This window comes from Eurytemora carolleeae, unplaced genomic scaffold, assembly GCF_000591075.1.
Source record: "Eurytemora carolleeae unplaced genomic scaffold, Eaff_2.0 scaffold379, whole genome shotgun sequence".
Classification (NCBI taxonomy): Eukaryota; Metazoa; Arthropoda; class Copepoda; order Calanoida; family Temoridae; genus Eurytemora; species Eurytemora carolleeae.
Genome location: NW_019396286.1, coordinates 112,039 through 128,516, shown reverse-complemented (window position 1 = coordinate 128,516; position 16,478 = coordinate 112,039). Strand labels below are relative to the sequence as shown.

General features: G+C 31.2%; 1 protein-coding gene across 3 annotated transcripts in view; it reads left to right on the top strand.

Annotated features, from left to right (window-relative positions):
• The window catches only part of LOC111700175 (zinc finger E-box-binding homeobox 1), a 47,391-nt gene that overhangs the window by 10,743 nt on the left and 20,170 nt on the right, over window positions 1-16,478 (top strand). Inside the window, exon 1 of one of the 3 annotated variants that reach the window (XM_023471006.1) lies at window positions 14,118-14,270. The exons of the other annotated variants lie outside the window; for them this stretch is intronic. Within the exon in view, the coding sequence (XP_023326774.1) occupies window positions 14,210-14,270 (61 nt within the window). The 5' untranslated portion in view covers window positions 14,118-14,209. Of the gene's footprint in view, window positions 1-14,117; window positions 14,271-16,478 lie in introns of those variants that run through there. 3 annotated transcript variants of the gene reach the window in all.

Here is a 16,478-nt window from a genome sequence, read left to right as displayed (position 1 = left end):
GGTAATATTGAAAGCACAAAAAACGCAGACCACTTTTTGGAAATGCCAGGGCTAGGAGAATTATGTTATAATTGTTTCAAGAATCATACATGTTAAAGTAGATAGAAGACTAAATGTCACAAATGAATTCAAATACCAAAGACGACTTTCAAGTCGTCTTCCTATTGTCATGTTTCGTGGGACACCCTGTAGATCCTTAAATTTTGTTCTGATCCTTTTTATTATTAAATTGAAAATCTGAGATATTTTTGTCATTTTGTTAAAAACATCCGATTATTGACATTTTTGTTTCTTTTTTCTTTTATAGGAATTATTTTGGCTGTTCTTTTTGAATTATTCAATACAATTTTGTATTACCATATATCAATGCATGCGCAAGCAATATTTTCATTGTAGGAAATAAAGATAGTTTGATGAGGATAAAAAAAAGATTTTCTAAAGAATCTTAATAACCTATGGTTTCGTTTATTTTTCATACTGACAGAAAATGAATTGTAAAATATCCTCCTAGTCCCACCTTCCTCCACCTAAAATATAAACCCATTCCTTGTTTTATATTTCATATTTTTATTCAACTACAAAGCATAAGATATTACAAATAAGCAATCACAATTTACTATGCAGTTTGGACCCGCCTAACCAGGGTAGGTTTTAACAATATACAACCCTCTCTCTTCCTAAAATACACCACCACCACCCTCCTTCCCCTTTGAATATTAATCAGCTCTATCTTTACCTAAAATACACTCCCACCCCGCTCCTTCCCCTGAATATTACCCAAACTCCCTTTTTTCCTAAAAAAACACCCCCACACCGCTCCTTTCCCTGAATATTACACAACCCCTTTCTTCCTAAAATACACCCTTACCCCGCTCCTTTCCCTGAATATCCTCCCAACTCCTTAAATTAATGAGTAATTCGTTTCAGCGTATTATTTACTAATGGTTACATGAGAAAAGGAGTTCTGTAGTCATATGTATCAAGTTGTAACAAGAGATATAAAGAAAATACAGTGGAGGGCAGAAGAAACTTTAGAAGGGAGATAAGTGGGGAGTGGACCAGGAGGGGGANATTTTATATACACGAAATAGTTCGATAATAATTTTTTAACAGATTGTAAAGTTGTTGGAAAACATAGTTTTCTGTTAGTATTTACTTTCAAATATACAGCGATACCTTTTAGAATATGTATTATAATATGTATTCTTGATAATGTAGGCAGCATACAGTAAGTATATGTATCTAACAGTCCAGTGCTTCTTTTGTGTAATCCTGCAGTAGAATTTATATAGTTGTGTCATATATACATTATTCAATATAGATATATATATACTTATACAGACAACTTTGTCCATTCCACTTTTCCACCAGAAATATATGTTTTTATAGTAAAGATATATATTTGGTTCAGGGAAAAATATCAATCCAATTTCTTTAAAGTTTTATAAATAGGTTTACGATTTAGTTTAAAAATGTGACGTTCTTTTTAATCATTATAATAATTCTAATCCCACTAGACTAATCCTCTAATCCTATCCCTACACTATAGAACATATTCTTTTATCCTTTTTGTTAAATTTCAGGGATTTAAACGCACCTCGCATTCTTTGTTAGTATGTAGCCTTCCCTCCTTTTCTTCCATCTTTCTTATTTTTTCACTTCTTTATCCATTGTATATATATATATATACCTACACAATTTTAGAAGAAATATATTAATATTGACAATACATTGATTTTTTTTTTTTTTTTGGTATGGGATCCCGCAGCATTTTGTCATCCAAGGTCTAGTTTGGCACTGTTCTTTTTCTACTATTCTTCTCCATTTTATCAAATAGTCAACATTGACTTAATTATCTTCTAGATATGCAATTCATATTCGTCATTCTTGATTTTTAAGAATGATTTGAGTTTGATTTCTATGTTTACTTATGAATCAAAATGAATTAATATTGTTTAGCTAAGTGCTAGTATGGAGATCAGTTTTGGTAATAAAAAATGGAAAACTATTGATTTGAATTTCAGTAACGAAATGTATTGAAACAAAGTATGTTGAAATGAATAGTAGAGAATAAGAAGTAAAAAAATAGAAGAAGCATGAAGCTTGTTACATGTGGAAATGTATGAGATGAAATTATAAAAAAGAATAAAAGATATTAGATTAAGGTGTCATATGAAATAAAAAAATATATGAAATAAGGCGGATGAATGATATGGTAAATTAAGTGTATAACTATCAAAAATAATAAATAAGGGAAGAAATTATGAGTATTTGTTTGCAATGTTGGTTTGCTGATGGCAAAAATAGAACAAAAGATTCCTTTCAAACTAAAATTAATGGTTGAAACTTCTTCATTTTGTTTCAAGCTAATAGGAAAAGATAAAAAGTACCTCCTACTTCGGTACATTAAATTTAATTAAGAAATTAAAGATAGATAGATAAATATGTAGCAAGTTTAAAGTAAGATAGATAATATAAGAATGATATAGTTACACTAGTTATAGAAATCCCAGCACATTTGTTAATGAATTGAGAGAAGTTTAAAGCCTGAATTATACTATAAATGACTCTTAATTCATTCTTAAATACGTAGAGTTTGAGACTATTTGTCGATGAATAAATGAATGATTTTCTGAAGCTCTAAACTTGTTCTTAATTACTTTATTACAGTACAATACATAATGATTTATATACTATTTTCTTCATGATCACGGGTTTTTATTCTCTCGGCCCTAGAAATCTTTCTTGATTAAAACTAAAGGACACCCAAAATGTTACATAAATTTCAAGAAATGGCAAAAATTATCTCTTTCTTTTGCTAAATTTTGCTCTTTGTAGTTAATATTGTAGTAAAATAAACACTAAAACGACATTTTACCGTATTGTTTTATATAATTTTTGTTACTGTTGAATAGAAATTTAAAAGTTTTGAATACGTCTATACATTATACAACCACATTGATGAATAATCCTTTAAAATATCTGAGAAAGTTTAAACTAGCCGCAGGATTTAGAGAATAGTTAAGAGTTTGGTTAAAAGATTGGCATTGTTGATGCAGAAACTTTGCTCAAACTAGAAAAAGAGTAAAAGAAAATTAGAAAATTAAAAAAAGTGAAAACAAATGCATTTCGACAGAACATTCAAAATACGGAAATCTGTAATTGTAATAGTAATCAGTAAGAAGTATTATATTTCTATAAATTCCTTTCTTATTATTTAATACCAAAGTTTTAATTATATATGGTATACACTACACACTACAAAGTATTCCATAAATGTATGCGGTTTAAGGTACTGTCGATTACCAGGGTTAAGGTATTGTCAATTACCAGGTTTAAGGTATTGTCTCTAACCAGGTTTAAGGTATTGTCTCTAACCAGGTTTAAGTTATTGTCTCTAACCAGGTTTAAGGTATTGTCTCTAACCAGGTTTAAGGTATTGTCTCTAACCAGGTTTAAGGTATTGTCTCTAACCAGGTTTAAGGTATTGTCTCTAACCAGGTTTAAGGTAGTGTCTCTAGCCAGGTTTAAAGTGTTGTCTCTAACCAGGTTTAAGGTATTGTCTCTAACCAGGTTTAAGGTAGTGTCTCTAGCCAGGTTTAAAGTATTGTCTCTAACCAGGTTTAAGGTATTGTCTTTAACCAGGTTAAAGGTATTGTCTCTAACCAGGTTAAAGGTATTGTCTCTAACCAGGTTTAAGTTATTGTCTCTAACCAGGTTTAAGGTATTGTCTCTGACCAGGTTTAAGGTATTGTCTCTAACCAGGTTTAATGTAATGTCTCTAACCAGGTTTAATGTACTGTCTCTAACCAAGTTTAAATTACCGCCCAGAGACAGTACATTACAGTACAAAAGATGCGTACGCCTATGAAATAACTTTCCTTGCATTATAACCTTGTCACTAACTAGGTTTAAGGTATTGTCTCTAACCAGGTTTAAGGTATTGTCAATTACCAGGTTTAAGGTATTGTCTCTAACCAGGTTTAAGGTATTGTCTCTAACCAGGTTCAAGGTATTGTCTCTAACCAGGTTTAAGGTATTGTATCTAATCAAGTTTAAGGTATTGTCTCTAGCCGGGTTTAAGTTACTAGCTCCAATCAGGACTTTAAGGTATTGCCTATAACCAGGTTTAAGGTATTGTCTCTAACCAGGTTTAAGGTAATATCTAAAATCAGGTTTAAGGTATTGCCTCTAACCAGGTTAGAGGTATTGTCTCTAACCTGGTTAATGGTATTTTCTCTAACCAGGTTAAAGGTATTGTCTACCAGATTAAAGGTATTGTCTCTAACCAGGTTAAAGGTATTGTTTCTGATCAGGTTAAAGGTATTGTCTCTAACCAGGCTTAAGGCATTGTCTCTAGCCAGGTTTTAGGTATTGTTTCTAACCAGGTTTAAGGTATTATCTCTTACCAGGTTAAAGGTATTGTCTCTAACCAGGTTAAAAGTATTGTCTCTAACTAGGTTTAATGTATTGTCTTTAACCAGGTTACAGGTATGGTATTGTCTCTAACCAGGTTAAAGGTATTGTCTTTAACTAGGTTTAAGATATTGTCTCTAACCAGGTTAAAGGTATTGTCTTTAACCGGTAAAGGTATTTTCTATTCGTCGTTAACCAGATTTGAAATTTCATTAATAATTTGCAATATTTTATCATAAGCTTATGAAACTGTTTAAATTATACTGAAAGAATTAGAAAGTTTCAGAAAAGGTTTTAGAGAATATTCAGATTTAGATGGAAAGGTAGAAATGTTGGAATATTTCTGAATATTTGATTAAGGATCAAACAAAAATATGATTTTAGTAGTTTCTTCATTTTGTTACTTGTCAAGTTTAAAATTTGTCAAGTTTATAAAGTTTAATCTATAAAAAGTTAAGTTTGAATAATTTTTTTAATGAAGAAGAAATTGGAATAAATTAATACAGATCTTTGATCATTAGAATAAATATTGGCAGTTACCTCTGGGTGTGCTTTCCAAAATCGATTTAAGATATTGTTTTCGCTTATATTCAAGATTTAAACTTTACAATATCCAACCAACTTTTAGAATCTATTTTTTCTTCTACTGAATAGAAAACTTCAATGTTTTCACCCTGAGAAGAAAATCTGACATAATTTTTTAAAATTTTATACAATTTTTTTTTAATCATAAATTATTAAAACAAAATTTTACAAAATTATAAAAAATACATATTTGTATTTCGGCAACAATACAACAAAATATTTATGATAGATAGGAATGGTTGATTCATTACATTGGGGGTGTATTACCAATGTTCTAATCTCTATGGTTCTAACATATTTCTCTGATTGCAACTGTGGCGTAAAAAAATCCATTCAAATAGCTGTGTTCCTTATTAAAATCAGGTTCTGATATTCTATAAAAATGTTTAGTTAAATCATTCTTTAAGGTTTAATTTTCCTTCAATAAATAGTCAAACTAAAATGTTCAACATGTTTAGAATATTAATCCGTAAAGAGTCTTTTAAAATAAACCTTGAGTCCCTTCATGTATTGGGTTAACATGGCCGTAGGGGGTGAGTGGTCTAAGACTGGTATTGAGCCAAGATATGATTTATCTGATAACAACGTGATAACAACAATACAGCCGAGCAGCCTACAGTCTACACGTTTAAACTGTTTAAACTGTTTCACATTTCACGGGGTTTAAACTCTTTTATCAAGGATTATCCTGCAAGCTTGAAGGACTAGACTGAGATGAATACATACATGCTGTCCCGAAATAGTCACTGAGGCCAAAAATTTGTTTATTCTATTGTAAGCTGTAATGATGTGAAAGGGTTAGACTTATAGAAAAGAAATAAATATGGCGATGGGGGAAGAAATGACGGGAGAGAAGGATTAGGTCCCCCCCCACACACGATCTTCCAGATACACACTGGGAAACTATTCTAATCCGTTATACAATCCATTTTTTTATTTCTAATTCTACATGAGTCTGTAGTCCATGTTTCAGTAAAATACTCAATTCTTTTTATTGTTTATTTCAGTAATTCCTTAAATTTAGTATTATACCTACTCTAATAATTTTTAGCTTTTTTCTTTTTTATCAAGGTACTTTGTTTAATTAAGATTAATAGGTTGCATTTCAATTATGTAATTTTTTAGGTTGTTCGTTTTTATCATTGTAGATTTTTTTCACTTTTCAATGGCTATTAAATTCATTTTTCCTGTCATTCTTTCTCGCAACCTTTCCCCTCCTTCATATTGTTTTACTGCGTTGAATAAAATATTTCAACGCTTATTACTTCTGGCATTTATGTCACTCTTATGCATTCAAGCCTTTTTGCATTTGTGTCAGTTAACTTTTTAATAAGTACTACTATTTTGCTACTTAAAACTACGAATGTTTGTTTGCTCTTCAACACAGAAATATGTTAAATCAAAATATATTTTCTCCTTCAATTTTGGTGTTTATAAAACAATAAGATAGTTGATAGGCTTAGTTAATAAATTTGAACTGTCCAGCATTTTCGGAATTTAAAAGAGAAAATAAAGAATGATTTAAAAAAATAGTACTTTGTTGATGCACTGTAAAACGTTGTCCTGTAAGTAAAGGCTATGAACTATGCAGTTTGTAAACTATAAGTGCGCCTGTATATGAAAGATTGCTTGAGCGGAATAAAAATTACTGGTTTCTACCGTATTCCCTTTATGCAGGGTACAGTTACAAATTGCTACCAGGTTTCCCCCCACTCATGCCCCTTGTTCCACCCCCCCCCCCCATACTCATTACCCTCTGCTCTATATATACATAAAGCATAGGTCTGGCATATGGGCTGTGACCCCCTCCTCTATAAATCATACGAGAGCAAATACTACCGGGTTCCTGGGAATACGAGTAGAACAGAGTAAACCATATTTATCGTAAGTCCTTCTCCAGTGGCCGAATTTAAAGAATTTGAGCGGTGGTTTAAATTTAAGCCGCGGTTTAAATATGGTTGGTTCCACTTAAAATTGTATCAAATGTTTCAAGATTTAAGCCGGCGCTAAATTTAAACCGGGTTTTGGCGGATTTTGGCGGATTTAAACCGCGGCTCAAATTCTTTAAATTCCATCTCGGGTCTAGGTTCAAGAGAATTTTTTGAAGTGAATATAGGACGGAGTAAACCATATGTATTAGTCGTTATTTTTTCCGGGTTTAGGTTGAGAAGAGTTCCATGCGATAAATGTATAGGACGGAGTAAACCAGACTTATTGTCTTCAAGGTGTTGGATCAAAAGAGGTTCTTAAAACATATGTAAGACGGAGTAAACATGATTAATTATCCTTATACACTAGGATTAGGTTAGAGTTAGAGTAGAATTCTTGAAATTCAAGAAGGATGGTATTATTTGCACTTCTCAAGGCTAAAAAAGAGTTCATTAATATTGAAGTAAAGAACGAAGTAAACAGATATATGTCCGTCCTTCTGGGACAGATTTTGTTTTAAAACAGGCCGGATTTCTGGAATCAATATTTGGATTTTAGATAGAGTCGTAGATATTTCATACGATTTAGAATTGGTTCATTTTAAAGTCCCAAAAATATAAATAATAAAACTTTCGATACTGATATATATATATATATATATATTTATACAACATATAATATATAGAAATATATATTTTTATATATATATATTATATAAATGAAGAAGTAAAGTAAAGTAAAGTGCACCACTAGTTTAGAAAAACAACCTGGATACTGAATCAATATGGAAGTATTTCATTAAAAAAACTTACAATATTAAAATGCAGCGAAAGGTTTCTCTCTGAGTCACGCTTGGTCTAAGATATAGACGCTATTTTTACAGTTTTTTATATGATTCTTCATTGTTAACTAGATTTTTAAGAGTCTTCAAAATACAACTGCAAACATTTGTGTTGTTGACATATTTTAGAAAGTTTAATATATTCCATGTTTGATCCTTCATTTTCATGTTTACAGTTTATTTTTATATTGTTTACATTGAACTAAGTAAACTAAGTAAACTAGACAAACTAAATAAAGTTGTTTAACAGACTAACTTTTCTAGTTAATAATAATATTTTTGCAGTAGCTGAGATATCTTTTTGTAAAGGAATTGAGTCTTCGTAACAAACTCTGATTTTATAATACCTATATTTTTTCCACCTGATGGTGTAAACCTTTGATATTTTAAACTAAGATTCTTTCATCTAACCGGATTCATAGTTTGAAATATCTCAGGTCTACGGCATTGGGTTGCAAGGATATAGAGATTAGAAAATCATAGTTTGTGAGAAAGACTCAATTCCTTTGAGAAAGGTTTAAAGGGGTTGTTGTGAATCTTTTATGGCACTTTTTATATAAAGGATAACTTTAAACTACGTTTATCAGTCTTGGTTAGAGTTTTGGTTGCGACTAAATCTTTATCGCAATCGAATGACAAAAACCGCTTTCTGTCATTGTTCCATTTTATTCCTTTTTGAAATGTTGATCGTGTTCTTTTTTAGTTTATGAAATTCTTTCCTCTTTATTTTTGTTTGATTTTTTCCATTCTGGTTGACCTTGTGTTTCTTTTTCCTCCATTTGTGAGAGCACAAAAGAAGCTGTTATGTAATTGTGTAAGTAATTGTCTTTTATAAAGAAACGTAATGTCCTAGATTCTGAGTAACTAAGATCTATCTACTGTCTCAGGTTTAGTTTTCTGAGTGTTCAAACATTAGTATTTATGATGCTTTGTGTGTTTTTTTCTTTATAAATAGATACACCCCGACTCAAAGACTGGCAGAATAAGAATACAATGTAAAAAGTAAACCCCTTCTTACATTATTTCTTTTCTTTAAAGTTTTTTAATACAGCTCCGCCGCGGCGTCTAAGGTTCATGTTAAAGTTCCGCCCGAACTTTGATTGTTTAAAGGAAGCAGAAATGACAGAATGTTATAGGAAGTAAAGTGAAATCTGTTAATACAGTCAAACTCAAACTTTATATTTTACCGAACTTTTTCTATTGATCGTTTTATTTCTGAAATATTATTAAGATTATATGTTACGAAAGGTTTTTCTTTTATCTTGCTCATTGAAGCTCACTGTATAGTACACCTATCCCACTTGACGCCCTATTCTGGAGAAAATACTAATTGACATAAAATGATTGATTTGATGATTGGTGTATATGTGCACGTGTCACCCGACACAATGGGTACCCAAAGGGGGAGGGGGAGAGAGGAAGAGAGAAGGAGGGGAGGCGTTACCGGTTGGTATAAGAAGGGTCGATATTGAATGCTAGGTTGAATACCGGCGTCTATCCTATTATTCTCAGCCTGGTTGAATAATATAAAGATTTCGATTAAACTGAGTCACCTCCCAGCATCTATTTATTTAGCAAATAAAACCAAGGAAATTACGACCTGGAAGTGAAATATAGACGGGAGTTGTTATTATGACTCTCAAAAAAATCCCAAAAATATATCTATTGTTAAAAATGAGATAGCCAACCAATATTGGGACTTGAATAAAATAGAGCGATTTATTTTTATCTGATTTTTTGCATCTTAATATTTCCAACCATTAAATAATTGATAATTTCATTTCCAGTGGCAATTTTTCTTAGGACTTGTAACCAGGACGGCTAGTTTAATTCCAGGTGTTTACCCCAGATTCTATATTTTACCAACTCCTGAAATATAGCTGCTAATTAAAATAATGTTTTAATTTAATAATAAAAAAACTATTTTTTAGGTAAGTTCTTTCAACAAATAATGCAGGATGAATATCAATTAATGATTTTAAAGTATTAAATATGATGAGAATTAGTCATTTTATTTCTCCTCTTATATTTTGACAACTTTTCTATTCTTTTTAATTAAATAATCTAATCATATTTACTTTTGCTTTTTATCTTTTTTATCCCACTTTATTAATATCCGCCGTCCCTCTCCTTCTCCTCTTTTTTTCTTTTTTTTTCTACTTTCTGAAGATATTTTCTATAAAAATAAATTGTGCAGAAATAATATTTTCTGTTTATACAACCCTCTATATCGATACACAGACTCAGAACTCTCATAAAAAGCTCACACATCAAATTAAAATCTTACTGATATAATTCTTATTCTTACCCTTTTTTGAATTTTGGTTTAACCCTAAAGGATTTGAGTGTTTGCCACAAATTCTGATTTTTAAATCTCTATATCTTAAGAACCCAATGTTGTAGACCTTTGATATTTCAAATTATGACTTCTGTTATATCAAACAATCAAAGTTTGAAATATCAAAGGTTTACATAATTTGTTTGTAGTTATATAGGTAATAGAAAATTGGGATTTGTTGCAAAGACAAGACTCCTGAAAATAAAAAATTGTATTGGCAAATTGTTTCACTGGAGGTTTTTTTATTTAGAGGACGTACACAGTACAACCATCCGCACAATACATTCTAGTTACTAATACACATATATACACACCAGATATACGTTTCATGTTTCAATGATGTAAATGCTCTTTGTTTGGCCCCCTTACCCTTCCCGCCCTTTATCTTCTACCATCTACCATTTCAAATCTGCTCTATTATTACATTATGTAGTTCATTATCTTAAATCAGTCAAAATAAAGAAATAAAAATAAAAATAGCCAAAACTATTTTGTTATTAGTCAAGAAAAAAAAAAAATAAGGAAAATAAAAATAGCCAATAAGCTTAACTTTTATCTGAAATAGTTATTTTTAGAAACTCAACCTCCCAAAATATCAGTGTTAAGGTTGAGAAAGGGTGGGGTGGGGGGAATTTATCCCTTCGTTTTTATATGTGAAAAAAAACCTTTCTGCTATTTTTATTTCTTAGCTTCTTTAAAGTGCGATACGGAAGACGTTTCTCCGTTGGGATGAGAGGAGGATGCAGGGGCTCTCCTGACATAGTGGATGGGGGGGGGGGAGGGGGTTGCTACGAGATGGGGAGAGTGTTAAGAATATCCCTGTATATAAGGAATATCAGTAGGACTCAAACAAATCTGATTACGTGAAAACCAGGCTTTAACTTACACGTACACATTTACAAACTTCCCTAAAAACACACATATTGAGCTGTTGAGCAACTTTAGAACTCACACATTATATAACACTGTTTAATACAGTGAATCTTTCAAGTTTAACAAAACAGTTCGCAAATTATGTAAGATATTCCTAACAACAAATTCCTAAACATATATCTAACGTGTTCTAAAAGTAATGAATTTCTAATAGAGGTGTGTGTAAAATCTAAACTAGAGGCACTTTATGGGTTTACAAAGTACTAGTAATGTTGCATAAATTTGACCTTCATGCATTCTATCTAGTTTGCAGTGATTAGCATGCTTCTAATAAAAACTTTTAACATTGGGATTAATCTAAGAAAACAAACATACACATCAACACACGCACACACTAAACACATCAACCCAAAGTGTAGGTATTCCATAGTGAGTAACCAATCGATAAAAATATCGATCGTACCTCCCCCTCTCCCCCCTAGTGGGGAACTCACACGTGCCCCAACCTGGTAATTCCCCTTCCTCCCTGCAGCTGAACCCAGACAATAACAATATCAGGAGTAAAATAACAGTTTTAATATACTCCTCTGTTCATTTTATATTCAAGGCGGATTATTAGGATTATAGGTGAAAGGGATTAGAGGATGGCAGGAAAACTAAAGGGATCAACATTTTAAGAATGAAGGAATGAGAGGATTTTGAAAGTTTTTCTGTCATTATTAGAATATATTTATTCCTAGATATTTCAAACTATTTCATAATTTAGAATCTTTTTATTTTGCTTTGTTTGTTTGTTTGCTTGGGTGTTTGCTTGTTTGTGTGTATTTGATGATGGGGGTAATGGTCTTGATACAAATGTTCTTAATTAATTTTATAATTAAATATTTTTCCTCTTTTACTCTTTTATAGATACAAAATGTAGTATATAGGTAGATGCTGTACAGCTTATATGGTAAATACCATTGTTAGAGTACAGATACTTTACAGTGTTCAGTTACTTTATTATAGTGTACAGTAAACTTTATTTTACACTTGACAGTGTAAAGTTTACTGTAAAGTATAATATATATTTATTGATTTACGTTGTACAGCTACAGTCAACGTATAACAGTTAACATATTGATCAACCTTGATACGATATGAAGTCGTTTTTGAAATGTTTTTTTTTGTTCTAAACAGTTAATTAACTCTTCTCTCTAATCTGCAGCCCCCCCCCATCCTCTGTCTCCCCCGCGACGCGCAATGCCGGTTGAATTTGGATCTCTACTATTCTCATGATATATTATCCACCTAATCTATTGGAACCATTTGCAGATTTAATTATTATTTAGAACAGGTGACAACCTCAACCTTTGCCCTTTTCATTCGCTCATATAAACCATATGTCCATACTGCTCAATGCGCTTAATGGCGATAAAAAAATGTGCACGCTTAGTTGAATTAAATTTAGTTCAATACCCATATGTTCATAAACTTACAGATTTGTTATGTATTTTCTATTCCAATCTCTCTTTTTTTGTGTAAAACTCTCGTTTTCAAGTTTTAAACAACCTCTTTTAAATTTGCATAGAATTATTCAGGTATGCCAGGAGAAGGAAAACTTGGATGAATCTTTTTAAACTTTTCTTATTTACGAGGCAGTTCCGTGAAACCAGTTTTACAAACATTTTAAGTTTAAAAGGGTTTGAATAATACAAATTTTTTGGAGCTAAAAACAGAAGAGAATGTTTGAAATTTTTGTATTAAAAGTTATATGGCATTCGTGCAAAACAAGGATAAATAAGTGATGTTGATCTATTTTCGCAGATTTTCGTTACAAACAGTGATATCTACATCCCCGGGAATTTTCTGAGCTTGGCTTAAAAATTCCAATATCAGTGGGTTGGGTTAAGAGAAAGTTTAGTCTTCAGGCAGAGCCGGGTTTCCAAGCTACTCCAATATAATTAGTATGATGTTCACCAATGTGCTTTCTTTTATTTGAACATTTTTTACTGTAAGAAAAATAATGCAACAAAATTTTTGATGAATTATAGTGTTTACCTATTATCCTGAGATGCATGATGTTATAGCACGTTTCATATTCCCCGGTATTCTCATGAATGTGATCTATTACACTGAGAAATTTAAACAATCTTCTTCTCTCGCATTCTACAAATTTTCGGGATAATGCAGTTTAAAAATGTATTAAGGAGTTTGAGGGTGGGGGTTTGGGTAAATATTGTGAGTAGAATTTTCATTTAAACATGAGAAAAATGAAACTAATTAAATTTTGATATGCCAATAAGAAGTGCAGATTTAAAGAAACTATGTCATCTAATGATACTTTTGAAAAGGTCTGATAGATCTCTAAAGGTGTGATGAAAGAAAATTTTAAAAAGTATCAATTTACTACGAAGTTCAAAGGTTTGTACTGAGCTCCGTAAGCAGGATTGATATCTTTCAAGCTTTAACTCCTGCCCTGATACACTGTAACCTAACCTTATCCTTATCGTATCAGAAATATTAAAATTAAACAGATCAGATTATAATATTTTAAAAATTTATCAGAGCTCTCTTTGGGATCATTATACCTGGATCATGTCAGAATAAAATTCACATAAAAAGTTAAAAGTGCTGCTTTCGTCTCATTTGGCCGACTGTCTGAAAATCTGCCAACCTTTCATACTTGATTTTTTTTTTTATTTGCATTGCTTATTTTCAGGAATAAACTTGATAAAATGTCAAAATATTTTGGCATGTTTTGCAAATTAAATTTTGTTTTTCTTATAAATGGGTTCGTTTGCATCCTTTTCGGGATTAGCTGAGGACACTTTTACAGAATTTTATTTTCTTTTTCATTCTTCAAAGAGTTTTTTTTTTGCCACTTGCTTCATAATTTTTGCACTTATCGGTAATGTTTGTTTTCTTTTTAAAATAAAAAAAATCTTTGACGATCATGAAATTACTTAATTTTGTTTTGCTTTAGCGCTTTACCGATTTTTTCGTTTCGCCTCTCTCCCCTCTGTCGCAAAACTGCGGTGTGAACGTGGATACGTGAAGTTGTGTGTGTGTGAGTGAAGGTGTTTGTATATATAAATATATGAATATGGGACTCCTATACTGCCTTCAGTTCACCTGAGTTGACCTACTCAGTAACATCCCGCGCAGCTGGAGACGCAAAGCGTAATTGCTTATTGAATTGCGTAAAATATTTAAAACATCAATCTTTTTATGCAGCGCACTGTGAAATGAAAAGTGAAATAATGAAAAGTTTTCTCCATATTAATTTTATTTTACATTGTAGTTCAGGTAAAACAATAATCAATGAATAAAAAAATGAAAAAAATTAACAAAAAAATCAGGGGCAATAAGTTCTCTGAACTCAACGTAAACATATATTGTATATAACATATATTGTATACAGTATATAACATATATTTCTATATCTTTCCAAAGTTTAGTTTTCCTTCGAATTGTCTCTGACAAGTATCAAATTGAGTTTGTACTCAGAAATATAAAAATCTAAAAAATGAATATCTTTAGAGCTAGCTCTGGCCCTATAGATATATTATGGAGTCCTATAAAAGTTTTATGGAAGTGACAATATAATTAAATATAGCTAAGAGTAATAATCAATAACACGAAAGAAGTTCCGTGTCGTCTTTTCTTATTCTTCAAATGAAAAATACTCCTAAAGGAAAAATTAGTTATATAATGTATTGGAGTAAGTACAAATTACAAAGCTGTGTGTGGTACTTTTACAAGAGAGAAAGAATACAAAAATATTTCCATCTTTTATTGGTTATAACGATATCATCATCATATTAATCCTTAAAAATGTTTGTATGCGTGAATTCACACTAGAAAGGAATAGAGTTTTTGCCACAAACTCAAGTTTTCTAACCCCTATATCTATGTTACCTTATGGTGGAAACTTTTGATTTTCCAACTTAGAATATTTGATATAATAGAATTCTGAGTTTGAAATTTTTATCGACATTGGGTTGCAAAGATATACGGATTAGAACATTAGAGCTTGCGGTAAAAACTAAATTCATTTGAACAAATCTACCACAGATTTTTGCTCGTTTCTCCCCAGATTTTTTTCCCTCTGCAAATATCTGCAAATATCTGCAAGAAACTTGCATCTTTAAGAAATAACTGCACAGCACATTAGTCTACCAAATTCTACTCTATAACTCAAACTTAATTAACCTTCTAATACTTTGATAGATAAAAATTTCATTTAAATTTGTTCACCTCGATAAAGGTTTTAGTTTTCCTAATGTAGAGTTATTTTCAAACCTCATTTTTTTAACTTCAGGGGTCGAAACTTTTGTCTCGAGTTTTTGCAATCTTGAACGTTTGATCTCAATATCCAGTGGGCTCACTTTTAAATTTGAGGATCAATGCTTGATCCCTGAATTAAAATTACCCCCGCAGGGTATGATTACCAAGGAATATCGGAGAGAAATTAATTTGTATGATCTGCATAAGATGACGATCAATGCTTGATCATGAGATTCACCCTACAAAAGTCTCACTTCACTTAAAAAAAGGATTATCTGTATTACAGGTATGAAGAAATATATGCACATATTTTCTATATCATAGCTCCAATCTAAATATAAGCAAATATATGCGTAATTACAGGTATGACTTTGCGATCTTGCAAATCCTGTAGCTTTTTAATTTTTACAGAAAACTTGGAGAAAAGCTAACTTGTTTGGTTGTTAATTTGAATATAATCTTATACGAAATAAAATTTATATGTTCCAAAACATGTATTTTTACTTTGATTTAAAATCTCAAATGAAACTCTAGTTCATATTAGCATTAATCTCTGTATCCTAACCTCCAATCTTTGTATCCACAGGGATATTAATTTTCTTGAAACATCCGCACAAACCCCTGTATCTCCCCCCTCATGTCAACCCGTTGTTGTGTATTGAATCTGTACAATGGTCGCGTAATACAGTGCGCAGGTGGAACCTAGGTAATATGAGAATACCAGGGATGGATATTAATTTATAAACACTTACTCCCAACACTTATTCCCAAACAAAAATATAAAAATCAAATAAGAACGAAAAGTAATATAAGTTCAGATTTTTTTTTCATTAAATTAGTTAACAAAAAAGGAGGATGGCTTGAAAGGAAAGGGCAATGAATGTAAGGGGGGGGACGAGGATGAAAGAGGGAGTAGGGTTTCTATTGAGGGTTAACCCGTATTTTACTCAACCTGTCATATGATACCAATATAAAGATATTGAACATATTATAGGTAGCAAAGTTTATTGTGCATAAAACTTTTGTTTATTTTTCTCCCTCTCCCTTACGACCTCCTAAAAAACTTACTAAAAAAAACTTTTCTGTGTCTGGACATTTTATATTTGTGTTTTTGAAAACCATTAAATTCAAGAAATATTAAGGGAGAACCAAATAGACATATGTTGCCTATCTATTTGATTTTATTTATTCTCAAAACAGAAAAATATGCATACAGCGTTTTAACAT